Source organism: Sorex araneus, chromosome 3 (genome assembly GCF_027595985.1).
Source record: "Sorex araneus isolate mSorAra2 chromosome 3, mSorAra2.pri, whole genome shotgun sequence".
NCBI classification, from domain to species: domain Eukaryota; kingdom Metazoa; phylum Chordata; class Mammalia; order Eulipotyphla; family Soricidae; genus Sorex; species Sorex araneus.
In genome coordinates, this window is record NC_073304.1 from 13333283 (window position 1) to 13350492 (window position 17210).

The following is a 17210-nucleotide window of genomic DNA, read 5'->3' on the forward strand; positions in this document are numbered from 1 at the left end:
ATGAAGAGAGGCCACGGGATGTCTTAAGTTGTGTCAAACTTCAAGCCAAACGTCAAGTCACCAACGTTTCTGAGTCACGCATTCCCGCTCCGGTGCTGTTAGCCAGCCTCGTATCCGCTCACGCAGAGCTTAGGAGTGCGTGGCTGCGAAAATCCCACACCGGCGTGCATTAGGAATGACATGTTGGGCACCAATGAGATGGTCAGACTTCTTCGTCAAAACCTGAATGAACGGTTTGAGGCTCTTCCTATTCCTGGAGCAAACAGATATCATTGGGCTACACTAGCACTCGACAGGGACAATGGAGATGTTACTGTCGCCCGCTCGAGCAAATCGAAGATCAATGGGGAGACACGTGATACAAGTGAAGTGAAGTGATGTTGAGCATTAACTGACGGTTTCGTTCTGCAGGTCCAACCTGACCATAAGGTGTGATGTGTACATAGAGACGCCTTTGACGGGAGGTGTGTTCATTGCGGCAAGAGTCAATAAAGGCGGGATTTTGGTTAGAAGTGCCAGAGGAGTTTTCTTCTGGATCTTTGCAAATGGCACCTTCAAAGTTACGGGTGATCTCGGTAAGTGACTTCTAGAACCCTGCTTCTCCACGTTGGTTACACATTGAAATCACCTGAACATGGGCTGGAGAGATAGTCCGGTGGGTAAGCTGTTTTCTTTGCACTTGCCTGATTGAAATTTGATCCCCGGGACCCCATACAGTTCCCCGAGCACCACCAGGGAGGAGTAATTCCTGAGTGCAGAGCCAGGAGTAACCCCTGAGCATCACTGGGGTGTAACCCAAAGGGAAAAGAGAGAAAGAAATCACCTGAGCAGACTTAAAACTTTTGGAAGCCTGGGTTCCCCCTCAGAGGATGTCATGGCATCATCATGGTTTTGTGGTCCAGCCCTTAACCTGGTCTTTAGAATAGTAGAAAAACTCACCAGGAATTCAAAAGAGTTTGAGCACCTCCGTGTTGTAGCATGGGACTTACTAAGTAACAAGCCATTCTGTTCTGCCTCCATTCACACGTGGGAGAGCTTTACTTCCAGATGCTTGGATCTGTGATCGAGAAGAGACTCATCACACATAAGAAATGAGACTCAATTCAAAATGAAAGAGTTACTGCATACTGAGAGGCAACATGTAAACGGGGAACTTGTGCAAAGTCTGGCTGGGTACTATTCAGTGGAGCTGGGTTGTCAGACAGGATTTTAATAAGTCTGGGTTATGGTGAGAGAACATTCAGGAAATGGCACGTATCAAAGCAGCACTGTAAGAATGGTGCTAGTGTTGGGGGCTGGAGCGATAGCACAGCAGGTAGGGCGTTTGCCTTGCACCCAGCCAACCCGGGTTCAATTCCCAGCATCCCATATGGTCCCCTGAGCACTGCCAGGAGTGATTTCTGAGTGCATGAGCCCAGAAGTAACCCCTGTGCATCGCCGGGTGTGACCCAAAAAGCAAAAAAAAAAAAAAAAGAATGGTGCTAGTGTGTTTATAGAGATCAAAGGAGAGGGATTGAAGAGCTTGCATTGGAGAATTCCCATTTCTCAATTCAGCTTGACTTTTTAATCAGTCTTCTGAATAGCCTTGAATAATACTTTATATAGAATAGATACAATTCACTTTGGTTTGGGTAGACAGCACTTCATTCAAACTAGGGTATTTTGGGGGCTGACTTCTTGATTCTCAGTCTTTTGACTTTCTTCCAGATTTAAAAAGAAAAAACTCTTTCTCATAACTTGCTATTCTTTCTTAAAACTTTGCCTCTTTCTAACATGAGAAGGATTTATAAATAAAAATTAAAATTGATGAAGACATATAGCTTTTTTTTATTTACTTATATGTCCCAGTTTGCATAAAAATGGGTGAAAGAAATTGAGTAGAAAAGGTTTTCGAAACCCTGTTCTAGCAAGGATATTAGAGTAGGAATTGCAGAATTATATTATTGCCCTAAGTCTGCTTAGATTCAATTGAGATGAAGAATGGGTTTGTAGATGATTCATCTAAAAGTTTCTCTTAGGGTTTCAGACGTAATGCATCTGAAATGCAAAAAGGAAAGATATACCCCCTCATTTTTTTCCACTGTATTTTCAGTTAATGATAATATTACCATGTAACTGTTTGCGCTGGCTGGGGTGCCTGTGGTCATCTTTGGCTATTCCTTATCTGTCATGTTCAAGCCAAGAGGTATAAATATATATCTGAATTATAGCTATGAGAACATTGTGCTCTGGTTGGTTTGTCAGTCTGTTTTTCTAGCTCTCTGGTCTACTCACATCTAGCATTTGGGTCAGAGCAGTTGTTGAATGCAAGTCTGGATGAAGGATTTCTTTTCCCCAGCTCCATTTATTAAGACACTGTGATTTACAAAGTTGTTCATAGTGGAATTGTTTCAGCCATACAGAGTTCCAGCACCAACCCCAGCACCAGTGTCCTCTTCCCTTCACCAGCCAATATCCCCTGGTTCCCTCCCACCCCAGCCTGTCCCTTTGGCAGGCATATAACAAATTTATTTCATGTTAGTTGGTCCAATAAAACTTAAAGGGATGGCACAGAAAATCATCAGAAAATAAATCAATAAAAGTCAATTTGTGATAGTTATGTGCTACATGTTTTTAACTTTTCTTAATCTAGTAGAAGACAGCCATATACATCATTAGTGAATGCCATACTCGGTGTCACATGATGGGAAATTTCTCCTGTGCTTTAACGTTGCTCTTTTTAACAAACCTTGCAAATCTGGTTTCAAGGATACGAATTCTTGTTGCCTGTCCGTGTTGCCTATCCGTGAAGCTCTGTATAGTTCATTCAAATCTGAATGATAATCTAGCTTGATAGAGTATTCTCGGTGAGTGTTCATTTCCTTGAGTTTTGGTGCCCTATCCTTCCAGATTCTTCTGACTCCCAGAGTCCCGTTTGATAGATCTATGCATCTGTGCTCTTTACTTTGACTGTAAGTTATTGTGCTGCATTCACTAGTCTGTCTCTAGTTTTAGATTTTTGTCTAGTTTGAGGAAAATATGTCTTGGAGTTTTTCTAATTGGGTCTGTGTTCACTGGTACCCTTCACGTTTCTTGGACCTTGGTGCCTATAATCCTCAACTCTGAAAAGTTCTTAGAGATGATTTAACTATGATTTCTTCATCACATTTGCATTCCTGTTGTTCAGGGACGCCAGCGATTCTGATATTGTTCCCCTTGAACTCACCCCGTAGTTTGCTGTTCATTTCTTTTCAGACTATTTTCTAGTTTCTGCTGTTTCCTAGTGGTTTCCTCTTCCTCATCTTGGAGCTCCTCAATCTTTTGCTCAGCTTCTGTTATTCTGTTACTCAGAGCTTCTGTTGACTTTTTAAAAAATATATCACCTACCATGTTCTTCATTTGTGTCATTTCTGACTAGTAATTTTTTCATTTTGACTCTCACATTAACATTTGCTTTGTTGACTCCCTGTGCCATTAAGGATTTTTTTTAATTCAAAAATTAAAGATTTAAAAAATGAAGGGACATAGTTATTCATATAGGCTGACTTTACTAAATACAAGTGTCACCTGATAATCCCCACAGTTACATGATTTTATGTTTAGATGTAAAAAATATTGTTAGTAATATTACCTTATATAATCAGGTTATGTAAGAGTATAATCTTCTTGTGTTGCAGCTGGATGGATCATATATACTTCTGGGCACGTTAATGTTACAGAAAAACAGTGGTATACACTCACTCTAACTATTAAGGTAAGTATTGCTGATCGGAATTTCTGGAGTGAAATGTTCTTTGCTTTGCCTCTCTGGCACTTTTTGTTATCAAATGAGAATGTAAAGTATGATAAATAATAGAAGTAAACAGTCTTCCATGAACAACAAATCATTAGTTTCTAGGATGATGATATGTACACATGAGAGCCAGTGGTAGATAACTTTAAACTCCATGATTAAATTTTTTTTGTGACCAAAACCAGTTGTAATTAGATCAATAATTAATTTATTAAAGTTTTCTTGAGCAGAGGCTGTAATTCAAGTTTTTTTTTTTAAATAGAGATAAGCAGTCATGGAATTAATTAATTAATTAATTAATTGATTAATTAATTAATTAATTAATTTTGCTTTTTGGGTCACACCTGGCGATGCTCAGGGGTTACTCCTGGCTCTGTACTCAGGAATTACCCCTGGCAGTGCTCAGGGGACCATATGGGATGCTGGGAATCAAACCCGGTTGACCACATGCAAGGCAAACGCCCTACCCACTGTGCTATTGCTCCAGCCCCTGGAATTTATTTTTGATGGTTCATTTATTTTATTTGATGTCATTTAGTTTTGACTCTCTACTATATCCACCGTTTTTGTACTACTTTTTGAGAATGGGGGGTTTGGGTCATACCCTGTTTTGCTGAGGACTCTGTCCTGGGAGGACCCAGAGGGATATATGTGGTGCCCGGGATCCAATCTGGGTCAGCTACATGCAAGGCAAGTGCCTTACCCACTGTACTGTATCTGGCCCCTATGAGTACAATGTTTTTGAAAAATGTCTATGTATATTTTTGTCAGAGAAGTATTGCAGTTATCATAGAAATCTAAAAATACTTGTCAGAAATCACTAATTGATCATAAGCTAGTGATTGATATGCATCCCAAGAGCTTGTGAAGAGAAATTCTTTTGTTTTACTTGTGGCTCCTGGGACAGTCCTATCACGATTCTGTTGAGATTATAATCAAGACAAATAATGAACTTTAAGGAACTTTTTTGAATTTTCCCCTTTTCTCACTCCACCACCCAAAATTATAATACTGATGTCTCAGGCTTGGGTTGGGTTGTAACCATGTGTTTAATGAGCCTGTATTTAATAGGCGTGACGTGGGTCTCGTCCTTCATACGGAGAACTGAGATGGTAAAGATTGGATTTCCTTGCAGAAAAGAGGGAAGGGATTCTTTTTATGTACCCCTCTTTTATTTAGGTTTAGGTATTCAGACGTGGATTGTGTTTTGACAGATAAATGCCCTGTTGATAGCCAAACAAGTGATTTTTTTATTTAGCAATGATAATATTTGGTATAGCACAGCGGTAGGGCATTTGCCTTGCACTCAGCCGACCTGGGTTCGATTCCTCCGCCCCTCTCGGAGAGCCTGGCAAGCTACAGAGAGTATCTAGCCTGCACGGCAGAGCCTGGCAAGCTACCCATCGCGTATTCGATATGCCCAAAACAGTAACAACAAGTCTCACAATGGAGACGTTACTGGTGCCTGCTTGAGAAAATCAATGAACAATGGGATGATAGTGAACAGTGAATATTTGGTATGATTAGTTTAAAAAATTTTTAAAATGGGCTTAATTTTCATCTCCTGGAGATTGGGACTGTTACATATCTTAGTATGCTTACTGCCCCTTTGCATTCTTTACTCTGAGTATCCATTCACATTTGTTTATTCATTTTCCCGTTGATGGATTCCCTTCTGATGGATTTGTAGGGATTTATTGTATATCCTGCGTAGTAACTCCGTATCTTCTGTCTGTTGCAACTGTTTTCTCCCATGCTCTCATGTACATTATATTTTTGATGAATTGAAGATTTGATTTTTATCCTGTTAAATATTTTATCCTTGTTCGTTACTTTTTTTTTCTTTTTTCTTCTTTTTTCTTTTTTTAATTTAAGAGAGATTTCTTTCTCAAGGTAAAGAACATTCCCCCACCCTACAACCCCCCACAACAGTCCAAAGCTTAGGGTCTTTTTTTTTTATGTTTAAGTTTTGATTCTATACAGAATCTATTTGTGAATATTAAGAGGCAGTGTGCACTATTGTTTTATACTTGTGCATAGCCTTTATTTTACTGTCCCTTTGCCTGTGCATGAAAGGCTGCCTTGATGGTGTTGTAAATCATCTCACATCGATAGGCTTGTTTGCCTCTTACTACTCAGTATCACATTTTATATTCTCTTAGCTTCCTCATGCTTTTGTTTGCACAGTTTGCTCCGATACTCCCTTTGACGTTCTTTTGTGATCATTTTGTGTACTACACCCCGCTGTAGAACTTGTCCCGTACTTATATTTTCTTCGAAGCTCTAAATGCCTCCTGACATACCTTTTCAGTTGTTGGTTTCTGTGTTTTCCCTACTCCTTGCACGGTGCCTGGCTCCTAGAGCTGGCTCCCTCTCTTCCCCTCTCTCCTCTCTCTTCCTTCTCCCTTAAGTTGCCTGTGGCACACACACAGGAGCCCGCTGTGTACCTGCCGAGCCAACGAGGGCGTGTCCAGTGGGGAGTGTGTTTCCTGATTCCACAGTCATCCTGGAGTCGCTTCTATTTGAATTCATTCACACATTGTTTCGAGTCTTTACAGTGTAATGCTCCCAGTGTTACACTGTGTTTCTACACCAATTAGGGCGAAGCTCATCAATTTTTTTTCTTTTTGGGTCACTCCTGGCTTTGCACTCAGGAATTACCCCTGGCGGTGCTCAGGGGACCACATGGGATGCTGGGAATCGAACCTGGGTCGGCAGCATGCAAGGCAAATGCCCTCCCTGCTGTGCTACCGCTCTAGCCCCAAGGTCATCAATTTTTGAGTAGATCCTGTATTCCCAGGCAAGACTGTTGCATCTCACCAGGGGGGGGGGGGTGTTAAAAGCTCCTGCTGTTCTTTAGTTTTATTTTTGTCGTGTTTCCTATCTCTTGTAAGGTTTTAGTTATTTTATAAGTGAAATCACAAATGGTGGGCCGGAGAGATAGTACAGTGGGTAGGGTCTGTGCCTTGCACATGGCTGACCTGGGTTCAATCCCTGGCACTCCGTCCCCTAAGCTCTGTCAGGAGTCATTTCTGAGTGCAGAGCCAGGTGGAACCCCTAAGCACCACCAGGTGTGCCTCCCCCAAACAAAACAAATAAAATGTCACAAATGGGATTTAAAAGATAACCCCCTGCCCCATTTCCCAGGTGTTTTACATGCACCTTTTAGAAAGCTCAGTGGGCTTCCCGAGAGGGCAGGCTCCCACCTCATGCACTCTCCCTTTCCACCGCTCTCTGTTCCGTCCCTCGTCCCTGACAGCTCACTGATACCATGTGATTTACTGGTCCTGTCCCTTGTCTTTCTTGTGACTGGGTGAATCGGGATCTCACTCACTCACCCCTTCACCGACCCAGGTAGTTCTGGTTCTGTCTAGCTTTGCTGCCTCTCTCTGCTGTACTTGGTTATTTCCACATCTCTCAGGCCCTCTAATCATATCAGCCTGCTACTCGTCCTGACCGTCCTGACCGCTTATAGATTGTGTGTGTGTGTGTGTGTGTGTGTGTGTGTGTGTGTGTGTGTGTGTGTGTTCTGGAATGTAAGCTATGTGAGAGCAGAGACTTTGTCTTTCTGTTTGAACCTGAATTTACTGTGTGGTAAACAGCAGAGGGACCCTCTACCCTCGCCCCCAATCGATGATTTGCTGTACATAGAAAAGCATCTCTGTAATGCCACATTCCAAATTCATTTGAGGAACTTATTATGTTTGTCAGCCCCCTTTTTTTTGATTCCTGTTTTTTGGCTACACCAACAGTGCTCAAGGCTTACTCCTGACTCTGCACTCAGGGATCTCTCCTGGCAGGGCTTGGGACCATATGGGTTCTGGGGATTGAAACATGGTTAGGGGCATGCAAGACGAACACCTCACCCGTGGTCCTCGCTCTTGGATCCCTGTTCAGCACTTTTCAATTCCCAGCACCTCTCAGTTGTCTGACTCTCCCCACTGTGTGCGGGTTAGGAGAGTGGGCTTCGAAGTCTGTTATGTTCTCCTTGCAAGTCTTTTACGTTGCTCAGAGTCTGTTTTCCATTGTGAAGTCATGCCTTTCTCTTGAGGTTCAATGAGCTAACGTGCATGCTTGGTCTAGCACAAGCTTGGTCTGAGCAAGTGCTCCTTTGGGGGGCATGCGTGAGTACATGCTTTCATTATTTCTTGCTTGACAGATACTGGAGCTTTCACTGCAGTAAAGTGGAGATAACTTTTGTAAGGTTTCTTCAAACCTTTAAGTGTACTTTGTCTTTTGTTAGACACACTTTTTTTTTTTTTATTGGATCATCGTGAGATAGTTACAAAACTTTCATGTTTGAGTTTCAGTCATACAATGATCGATGATTCCTCTACCAGTGCATATTCTTCACCACCAATGTCCCCAGTATGCCCCCTTTTCCAAACCTCTCCCTGCCTCTATGGCAGACAATTTCCCCCATACTCTCTCTTTCTCTCCTTTTGGGCATTATGGTTTGCCATACAGGTACTGAGAGGCTATTACGTTTGGTCCTTTATCTACTTTTAGCACACATCTCCCATCCCGATCCCTCCACCCATCATTGATTCAGTGATCCCCTCTCTATCCCAGCTGCCTTCTTCCCCAGCTCAGGAGACAGGCTTCCAACTATGGAGCAATATTCCTGGTCCTTGTGTCTGCTGTCCTTGGATGTCGGTCTCATATTATGTTATTGTATACTCCACACATGAGTGCAGTCCTTCTATGTCTATTGGACACACTTAGACAGGACCCAATAATGAATGGGAGATCAAGGCACACCGCCCTTTGGGGCTGTTTTCTCCCAGGAGAGCAGTTGGCAGTCATGTTCTGTGGCAGCCCGGAGAGCACTTGTTCTACACGTCCCTCTGGGCTGTGTTGCAACTCTCCAGCTCGACTCAGCTTGGCACTGAGAAGGCAGCCGCAGACAGTTGGTGAATGAGTGGGACACTGGTGGCTTGGGGGCCACCCCAGCAGTGCTCAGGGCTTATTTCGAGTGTTTTGGAAAGCAGACGGGGCACCAGGGAACAAACCTGGGTTGGCCCTGTGCCAGGCAAGCACCCTTCCCTCTGTGCTGTCTCTAGAGGTCCTCCACTAGCTTTTATTTATTTATTTTTAGTTGAATCACTGTGAGAAAGACCCTTACAAAGCTGTTCATGATTAGGTTTCAGTCATGCAGTGTTCCCACACCCAGCCCTCCACCAGAGCACATTTCCCCGCGCCAGTGTCCCCAGGTTCTCTCCCATCCCCTCCCCCACCAGCCCCCAGCCTACCTCTACTACCTCTGTGGCAGGTGCTTTACTTCTCTCTCTCTCTCTCTCTCTCTCTCTCTCTCTCTCTCTCTCTTTCTCTCCCCCTCCCTCTTGGGCATTGTGCTTTGCAAAACAGGTTCTGGAAGGTTATCGGGAATATCCCTTTACCTACTTTTAACACTCAGTTCTTGTCCAAAGTGACCATTTCCGGCTATTATTGTCCTACTTGTTCCCTTCTCTGTTACTCATATGAAGAGGTGCCGGATCTGGGGGCCGTTGTGGGTTGGCCCCTGTCTAAGATATGAACTTGAAAATAAATAAACGCCATTCTGAAGGGAGGAGGGTTGAGGTGATTTTCCTTCCCAGCCCAGGTAAGCAGCCTCACCCCGATTCTCTCTGATCCGGAGCTCAGGGCAGATCTTTTGAAGTTGGTGACATCAGAGTTTAGAGCTGAAGGATGGGAAGAAGAGTCCAAGCAGAGGTCATTGTTGGCCACTGGCCTTGTGTCAGCCTCAGCCAGGAGCAGGATGGCTGGCTTTGCCCCTCTCCCTCCACACGGTGTGTCATCATTTAGGTTTTGTGCTTACTAGCGCGCGCGCCCGCGCGCGTGTGTGTGTGTGTGTGTGTGTGAGAGAGAGAGAGAGGGGGGGGTGCGGGAGAGGGAGAGAGAGAGGAGAGGAGTAGATTTTTTTGCTCATAGTATGTACTGGTTCCTAAGTGACAAATGAGCATTTTTAGAGCAGAGAGAGAGAGAGAGAGAGAGAGAGAGAGAGAGAGAGAGAGAGAGAGAGAGAGAGAGAGAGGAGGAGGAGAAGAAGGAGGAGGAGGAGGAGATTTTTTTGCTCATAGTATGTATGTACTGGTCTCTAAGTGACAAATGAACATTTTTAGAGCTGAGAGAGAGAGAGAGAGAGAGAGAGGGAGAGAGAGAGAGATGGAGGGAGAGAGAGAAAGAGAGAGATGGAGGGAGAGAGAGAGAGAGAGAGGTATGTACTGGTCCCTAAGTGACAAATGAGTGTTTTTAGAGCAGAGAGAGAGGAGAGAGAGAGAAAAAGAGAGAGAGGAGGAGGAGGAGGAGGAGGAGGAGATTTTTTTGCTCGTAGTATGTACTGGTCCCTAAGTGACAAATGAACATTTTTAGAGCTGAGAGAGAGAGAGAGAGAGAGAGAGAGAGAGAGAGAGAGAGAGATGGAGGGAGGGAGAGAGAGAGAGAGAAAGTATGTACTGGTCCCTAAGTGACAAATGAGCGTTTTTAGAGCAGAGAGAGAGAGAGAGAGAGAGAGAGAGAGAGAGAGAGAGAGAGAGAGAGAGAGGAGGAGGAGGAGGAAGAGGAGATTTTTTGCTCATAGTATGTACTCATCCCTAAGTGACAAGTGAGCATCTTTAGAGCTGACGTTAGCTGTGCAGGTATAATGGTAGGAATGTAGGTGGCTCTGGCTGTGGAGTCGACAGCTTGCACTCCAGCCCTCGCTTTGCCAAGAAATCTGTGACTGATTTTTAATCTCAGTAAGGCTCAGAAGGAAAAAAAATAAAAAGAGGACCTCGTATATAGTCTCCATAAAACAAAGAACTAAGTGAAGGCCTATTATGTTACAGTTCTTGCAACTTAGAAATTGATTTTATTTTTATCAAAAAATTTTATATTTGTTTGGTTTGGGGCCACACCCAGTGGTGCTCAGAGGTTACCCCTGGCTCTGCGCTCAAAGGTCACACCTGGCAGGGCTTGGGGACTGGATGGAGTGCCAGGGATCAACCCAGGTTCGTCCACGTGCAAGTCAAGTGCCCTGCCCGCTGTAACATTTTCCCCAGCCCCTAAAAATTGATTTTCATCTGGTTCTTGACCTAGTGCTTGGAATTCTTCAGCTCTTTGCCTTTTGAAATGAGCGCGTTCCAAAGCCTAGCTGTAAATGGGATGCGGTGAATACATGCTCACGATTGCTCTGATGGTAAGAGCCACGTGCCAAGCACTGACCTTATGCAATGCTGTAGCACTGGCGTCCCTTTGTCCGTCGATTTGCTCAAGTGGGCACCAGCAGCATCTCCATTGTGAGACTTGTTGTTACTGTTTTTGGCTAAAGTTCAAAATTATCCTTACCTTTTATCTGTGTATTGTATCTCCGAATGTTTCCGTTTCCCTCCCAACCCAACTCATCCCCCCAGTCAAGTTAATTATCAGTTCCTGCTCTCCTACCGTAAGAGCATGCTCTTCACACACCTCCTGTGTGTGTGAATGGGTGCTCTGTGCATGGGAGCAAGACGGTACTCCTAAAGTTGCTTACCTCGCTTCTGCCTGGGCGAAGGGACCTTAATGGGGACCTTAGCTAAACTCAGAGGCCAAGGTGGACATTTGAATTCAGCAATTATATCTGAAAAACTGGTCACCGCTAGCCTCAGCAACATGTGTATGCAACTACTGATGAATAAGAGAGACTTTTATTTTTTTTTTAAATTTGAGTGGACTTTTGTCTAATATTTCATCATGTCATGAAATCTGTATATTTCTATCATTTAAAAAACATTTTAAAATCACGATCATGATCATGAAATCCCATTAATCATCGATTACTCAAGCAGGCTCAGTAACCTTTTCATTCGTCCTTTCCCTGGGATTTTAGAAGTCTCTCTCGACTTGGCACTCCCGAGGATGTTGCACTGGAGGCTCTTTCAGGGTCAGGGGAATGAGATCCAGCTTGTTACTGGCTTTAGCATATGAATACACCATGGGAAGCTTGCAAGGCTGTCCCATGGGGGCAGGAAACTCTCAGAAGCTTGCCAGTTTCTCCCAGAGGGAGAAGTAGGCTACAAGATATTGCTCGGCCACAAAGCGGCCGCGCACTTCTGGGAGCTTGCTTTTAAGTCTCTGGATGTTGGCCGTTAATGGGATTACACACACCTGGGTTCCTCGGCTGGTACCTTCATGCGTGAGGCCTGTTCGAACATGTGGAGAGGGGCCTCCAGCATGGCTGTGGCTAGGTTCCGGTGGTCTTCGGCTGCCAGGAGCTCTGCTCGGGGCGGGGAGGGAAGCTGGAGCCCATCCCCTCCGAGGGGCCCCAGGGAAGACAGCCAGGTGTGCGGGCAAGAGACTCTCTGCTATTTTATTTTAAAATAAAAAAGTTAATAAAACACGTTTTGGAAGAGTACAGAGACATATTGACGGGCTGCAGAGAGAGTGCAGGGGACGAGACTCGTGCCGTGCACGCATCCACCCCAGTTTGCACCCTGGCACTGAGCACCACCAGGAGTGATCCCTGAGCATAGAGCCAGGACTAACCCCGGAGCAAAGCTGGTGTGGCACCCCCGCTCCCGAACTAACAAAAAACAAAGCCATCTTGAGGCATTTCTTCACCCATTAGAACTCTTTACTTGAGAATTTGGGGAGAGGCATTCTTTTCCTGTACTTTGAACATTAGCTCCAACTTAGGAAAGTGGTTTCTCTGTGCTAAAGAAATCATGAGAGGGAAGGACATTTGCTCCTTTAAGGAGATCCTCCCCCCCCCCCCCCACACACACATGTATATATGAAAAAGCCTTAGGGACTAGAGAGATAGTACAGTGGGTGGAGTCTTGTCTTGCTCGCATCTGATGTGGGTTTGATCCCTGACACTGCATGTGGTCTCTGAGCCCATCAGGAGTGTAGACCCAGGAGTAAGCCCTGACTGTAGACCTGGGTTTGATCCTCTACACTGCATGTAATCCCTGAGCCCATCAGGAGTGATTGCTGAGTGTCGTGCCAGCAGTAAGCCCTGAGCACCACTGGGTGTGGCCCCAGAACCAAAATAAATTAAATTAAAAAGAAAAAACAATCTTTAGAGGGTCATTTCATGTTTTCAAGTGATGCATTTTCCTCTCCTCCAGGGTCGTTACTGCTCTGGCAAGTTGAACGACAAGCCTGTCTGGAGAGACATCCGCGTCAACTTCCCCAGGAACGGCTGGGCCGGGATTGGAACTTACTCCTTTGAATTCGCCCAGTTTGACAACTTCCATGTGGAAGTCCCAAGCTAACAGTTTACGGAGCACCAGAGAACACGCCTTTGTATTTTCTTTCTTCTGGTTTTGGTCCAGAGCCGATTCCTGTCTTGATGGATCCTTGCCAGACTCCTGGAGGCTACAAATACTGAAGAAGAAATGGAGAGAATAATATATTTTTGCTTGATCCTCTGGAAGATTTTTTTTTATAGCTAAAATCAAAGGAAATAGATAAATCTTTCATGTTACCCGATGTGTTTCCTAGAATTTAAATTGTCTTATCAATCTGATTTCTAGGAGAAGTTGGGTGGTCTGACCTCATATCTGGGTATTGATGTTGGAAATAGCTCATTCCATCTGAAGTGATCGTGCAGACACAATCAGAGGGTCATCACAGAGATATTAGATTGACCATGTGTGTATGTACGCTGATGTCATAGGACAATAATGCTGCCATAGCAGGAGAATGAAGAACAATGAAAATGCTGCTTTTTGGAAATCACTTTAACAGATCATATTCATACACTAAAATATAATTATTTTTCCATTTTAAGTTAATGCTTTTAAATGATAGATTTGATGAGAAAGGATGATTTGAAAATACTTGATAGTTATTTATGCAACAATAAATATCAGATTAATTGGCTTATCTACATTTATTTAAAGTTTCTTCGGATCCAACTCTAGTTTAATAACCACTATTTATACCTCTGTGTGAACATTTCCTCAGGAGGCTGAAAAAAAGTTACCATATCTTATAGACAATGCTCTAAAAAAGACCTAAAGACAAAATTGTGCCATTTTTCTTATTCCTTGTTTCATTGTGCCTTTCGTGATCTGGCTTCTCATGGTGCACTGTAATGGGATAAAATAGCCAATAAATTTTTTTTTTATCTCCCTTGGGTATGGAAAGATGGAGGGCACTTAGACTTTTGCTAACTCATACACTTGGATCATCTTCTACCATTTTTGCATGGATAGATGGCCTTTATTTTGTTAAAGTACAAATATGCTATTTTTAAAGTATGAATTGTGCTTATTTTTAAGTATAGGTGAGTAGATTTCTCATGCAATATAACTTACAAAATAAGCCTTAGTTTGCTTCGTAGAAGCAACTCAATTATTCCCATGGCTATGAAAAATTTTGAGTTCTTTATAATGAAAGTGTTCAGCTTCATTAAATGAATTCTCTAATTTGGAATTTTGTCATGATTTAATGTGGGCTAATCTGACATGAAATTTGGTACTGTGAATATAAGAGGCAAGATATTAGAATACATTAGATGACAATGAAAAAATATTTTTGCCGTGCTAGGGATTGAGCTTTAGGCTTCACAAATGCAAAACAAGTGCCCTGCTGTTCAGCTACAGGCCCTGCCCAGTGGATACTTTCAATTTTTGTAGTGCTGGGGAGTGAATGCAGGACCACATATATTCAAGACACGCATTCTGTCCCTGGGCCTGAGAAAGAAAAAAATTTAAATTAAACTTAAGTCCAAGTGATTTCTAGTTCAGGTACCCACATTGAGAAATGTATTGGGCACTTAATTTACATGCAATAAAATTTAAATTTAAAGTGAACTTCAAGTTTAAACTTTAGTGAATTTTGGGAAATGGATGCATTCACGTAAGCAACACTCTAAGATACTGAACATTTCCATTGCCTCAGAAGTTTTCCTTTATACCTTTGACTTCATTTTCACTCATTCCCTGTCTCTTGATCTTGAGCAACTGTTGATCTGATTTTTATCACTATTGATAAGAGAGAAATCTTGTCAGTATCAATGTCTTATTTGTTCTCAAGCACAAAAATGGCACCATATACTATGTACTATGTACTCATCATTTGTGAATAGTGTCTTTCATATAGCAAAAATGATTTCTTTCTTTTTGGGTCACACCCGATGATGCTCAGGGGTTACTGTACTCAGGAATTATCCCTGGCAGTGCTCAGGGGACCATATGGGATGCTGGGAATTTAACCCGGGTCGGCCGCGTACAAGGCAAATGCCCTACCCACTGTGCTATTGCCCCAGCCCCAGCAAAAATGATTTTAAGATTTGTCTATACAAATTGTTTGCTTCTGATACTATCGCTCCAGCCCCTGATTTCAAAGAGTATAAATATACCACAGTCTATACCCCTATTTTGGGTATTAACAAATAAAGCTGCTGTAACATTTGTACAAAAGTCAATATGTGGATATAACACCTTCATTTCTTGTTGGTAAATTAACAAAGGAGTGAAATTGCTGGATCTTTTAGGAAGTGTAAAGTTTAGCTTTCTAATAAACTACCATATTTATAGACATGCTGTGTTTCCACAATGACTGTGTGACTTGGGCCTTCCCCCACCAGCAGTGTGTGAGGGATTCAGTTGCTTCATGCTTTCATCAGTGCCTCATGTATTTCTCTCTCATTTTGTTCTTTTATTTAAGTATGTACATCAGGTACTGGACATTTTTTCACCCTCATTTTCTTTTGTGAAAAGTGTGTTCGGATCTTATGCTAATTAAAAATGAGTTATCTGTTTTGTTATTGAGTTATAAGCACTCTATATGTTCCTCGTGAAAGTTTTATTTTTAAAACATCTGGCCTGGGGCTGGAGCTATAGTACAGCGAGTAGGGCATTTGCCTTGCACGTGGCTGACCTGGGTTTGATTCCTAGCATCCCATATGGTCCCCTGAGTACCACCAGGAGTAGTTCCTGAGTGTAGAGCCCTGTGCATCGCTGGGTGTGACCCAGAAAGCAAAAAATAAATAAATAGATAAAATATCTGGCCCATGATTTTAAAATTGCTTTATTCAAATTGTATACCTTGAAGAATACAAAATTTTAATTGGGAAGTCCAATATATTTCCTTATAAGGAGTTAGAGTGATAGTATGGTGGGTAAGACTCTTGCCTCACATGTAGCTGACCTGGGTGTAGCATCCCGGGAGCACTGCCAGGAGTAATTCCTGAGCACAGAGCCAGGAGTAATCCCTGAGGATTACTGGTAATCCCTGGCACTGAGTGTGGACCCACCCCGAAAGTACGGACAAAAAAAGGTTTTTGATTCCTTAACAAATCTGTTAAATAAATCAAGAGAGTCTCTTGCCCCCCCACCCAGCCTGGCTGTCGGAGGGGGTGGGCTCCAGCTCCCCTCCCCACCCCAAGCAGAGCTTCCTCAGCTGCAGACCTCCAGAGCTTAGCCACAGCCATGCTCAAGGCCCCTCTCCACACGTTCGGATGTATGAAGGAACCGGCAGAGGAACCCAGGTGTGTGGGACCTGGGGCTGAGACCTCCAAGCCTGCTCGGATCGGGATTGAGCCTCTTGTGACCAGATTTCCCATTTCCCAGTAGCTAGCGGTCACACCCAGGGATTGCCCCCGACGCTGTGTAATCCCACCAACGGCCAACATCCAGAGACTTAAAACCAAGCTCTCGGAAGACATCTTATAGCCTAGTTCTCCCTTGCGGCGAATCTGGCAAGCTACTGAGAGTTTTCTGCTTGCATGGGAGAGCCTGGCAAGCTCTCTGGCGTATTCATATGCCAAAACCAGAAACAATGATGGGTCTCATTCCCCTGACCTTGAAAGAGCTTCCAGTGCGGCACCGTTGGGAAGGACGAGTAAAGAGAGGCTTCTAAAATCTCAGGGCTAGGACGAATGAAGACATTACTGGACTGTTTGAGAAATTCGACCATTAACGGGATGATGATGATGATGATGATGATGATGATGAACAAATCTGTTTACCTTAAGTTCACAAGATTTTCTATGTTTTTTCTTCTAGAGGAGCTGCATTTTAAACCTTTATATTTAGCTCTGTGATCTATTTTGTGTGACATTTTGTTACTTGATTAGAGGTGGTGATTGAGATTTGTTCTGTATTCTGATTCTGTTTTTCTGTAGGTCTATTCTTTGAAAAAACTACACTGATCTCATTATTTTAGCTTTACAGTGAGGTGGGTTTTTTTTGTCTTTTGTTTTTTGCTTTTTGGGTCAAACCCGGCTCTGCACTCAGGAATTACCCCTGGCAGTGCTCAGGGGACCATATGGGATGCTGGGAATCGAACCCGGATTGGCCGTGTGCAAGGCAAACGCCCTACCCGCCATGGTATGGCTCCAGCCCCCTACAGTGAGGTTTGACCTCTAGCTTTGACAAAAGTTGGACAATTTTTTTTAATTTTTTAGAAAATGGAGGCCCTTTACATTTTCATATACAGGAATTGCTTAGAGTGCTGTTGATTCTTAGCC

General features: G+C 43.3%; 1 protein-coding gene across 1 annotated transcript in view; it reads left to right on the forward strand.

Moving 5' to 3' along the window:
- Positions 1-15455, forward strand: part of GALC (galactosylceramidase) — a 59957-nt gene extending 44502 nt beyond the window's left edge. The window contains exons 15-17 of the mRNA XM_055133616.1: positions 412-575; positions 3657-3733; positions 12859-15455. Coding sequence (XP_054989591.1) covers positions 412-575; positions 3657-3733; positions 12859-13005 — 388 coding nt within the window. The 3' untranslated portion in view covers positions 13006-15455. The remainder of the gene's footprint in view (positions 1-411; positions 576-3656; positions 3734-12858) is intronic.
- The last annotated feature ends 1755 nt before the right edge of the window (positions 15456-17210 follow it).